We start from the raw sequence: 1,648 nt of genomic DNA on the forward strand, positions 1-1,648 counted from the left end.
ATATAATTATATATTAAAAACAGTGAAACAGTAAAAAACAGAAAAATGTAAATTATGTGCAAAAATATATCATTAGTTGGAACTAAGTTGGAAAAATAAATATGAAAGTCAATGAAATAATAAAACGTGAGGTAAAGCTGTCCTTTTAAATTTCATTGGCGCATCTTTAATTGAATTTATTTATTGGTCCATTTATACTGTATATTTCTACTTTTTTTCTAGTTATGTCAGTGTCATTCCTCCATACTGCAGAACTTGGTGATTCAATGTCTGAATCAGGTGTGTTGGAGCAGGGAAAAACATAAAACCTGCAGAGCTGCGGCCCTCGAGGACCAGGATTGCCCACCCCTGCTTTAAGAGCTAACAGATTGTGAGAGTTCTTCATTTAAAGCTGTCTGTCTGTAATTGTGACATTTTTCCCCCTCAGGACTCTCCACCAAGTCACTCCAGGGCACATGCTGGTAACGGCTCTGTGTTTGTGAACGAGGCCGCGTTTGCCAGCTCCAGCTTTAACAACCGCCACTCCTACCACAAAAGGAATGACCCCAGTGCACACAACTGTTTCAACAGCCTGCTGGCCCGGTCTAACATCAGTCAGACCCATGTTGTTGCCCCCCCTCACAGCCAACACGCTCAGGGATGGATGATGGGCACAGAATACTTCTGCAGCTCCGCCGGACAGATGGGGCTGCAGCAACCAACCAGTGGTAGGAAATACAGCTGAGTTATTTCATACATAGAAGTGCAGTTTTAATGTGTACCTGAGAGGAACTGAGATGTGCAATATCACTCGATGCTTTAACATGTGTGGGGTTGTTTTAGGTGGCTTTGTTACAGAGACAAAAAAAGGTAAAACATAATAAGAATTACTATTATTTTTCATCTTTAAATAATGTTGCAGATTCCTGATCCAAGAGGAGATTCTCCAAAAGTAACCAAACTGTCCAAGTTGCAAATGTTGTCCAACAATTTGCATTGAATTGCCTTAAAATTATTTGATTTCTACCAATGCTCAATTTTTACAGCCATGACAAAATTCAATGTGGACAACCGTATGTCAACCGCGTCACGTCTAATTAGGCCACGCCCTCCAAAAATTGGACATTTAGCTTTTTAAGAGTTAATGACGCATGAATCGAGTAGTTTTGTTACGTGTTTTCAGATTCTAAGTCAGGGGTTCTTAACCTTTTTGACCTCAGGGCCCAATTTGTTGAACATAAAGTGACACGAGGCCCAGTCAGACAATACCAATGTACGGATCAAAATGATAATTATTATAAATCTTGGTTTAATTTTTATTGTATTTACATCATAACTAAACTATCATAACTAACATAACTAAATTAAATACACTTACAGTTTAAAAGTTAAACTGATGTCAAATAATCACAAGACATGATTATGACAAATATTTTTATATTGAAACCTGCCCATAACAATTATTTGAACAAATACAAACAGACCACTCAGGCTTATCAACACAAAAATATACATTCTTTAACATAAACAATAACAAAAATAGACAATTCAAAAAATGAAATTGTGGGCATAAAATAAGTAAATTAAAAATGTTTAATGTAAATGTTTAAAATAAAAAACTGTAAAATAAATTTGATAAAGTACAATTGAAAATATAGCCTTTTTAAAC

General features: G+C 35.8%; 1 protein-coding gene across 1 annotated transcript in view; it reads left to right on the forward strand.

Annotated features, from left to right (window-relative positions):
• arhgef28a (Rho guanine nucleotide exchange factor (GEF) 28a) overlaps positions 1-1,648 on the forward strand; it is a gene marked incomplete at its 5' end in the record, with an annotated part of 138,846 nt that overhangs the window by 122,772 nt on the left and 14,426 nt on the right. Inside the window, 1 exon segment of the mRNA XM_014028387.1 lies at positions 428-707. Coding sequence (XP_013883841.1) covers positions 428-707 — 280 coding nt within the window.

This window comes from Austrofundulus limnaeus, unplaced genomic scaffold (assembly GCF_001266775.1).
Source record: "Austrofundulus limnaeus strain Quisiro unplaced genomic scaffold, Austrofundulus_limnaeus-1.0 Scaffold755, whole genome shotgun sequence".
NCBI classification, from domain to species: Eukaryota; Metazoa; Chordata; class Actinopteri; order Cyprinodontiformes; family Rivulidae; genus Austrofundulus; species Austrofundulus limnaeus.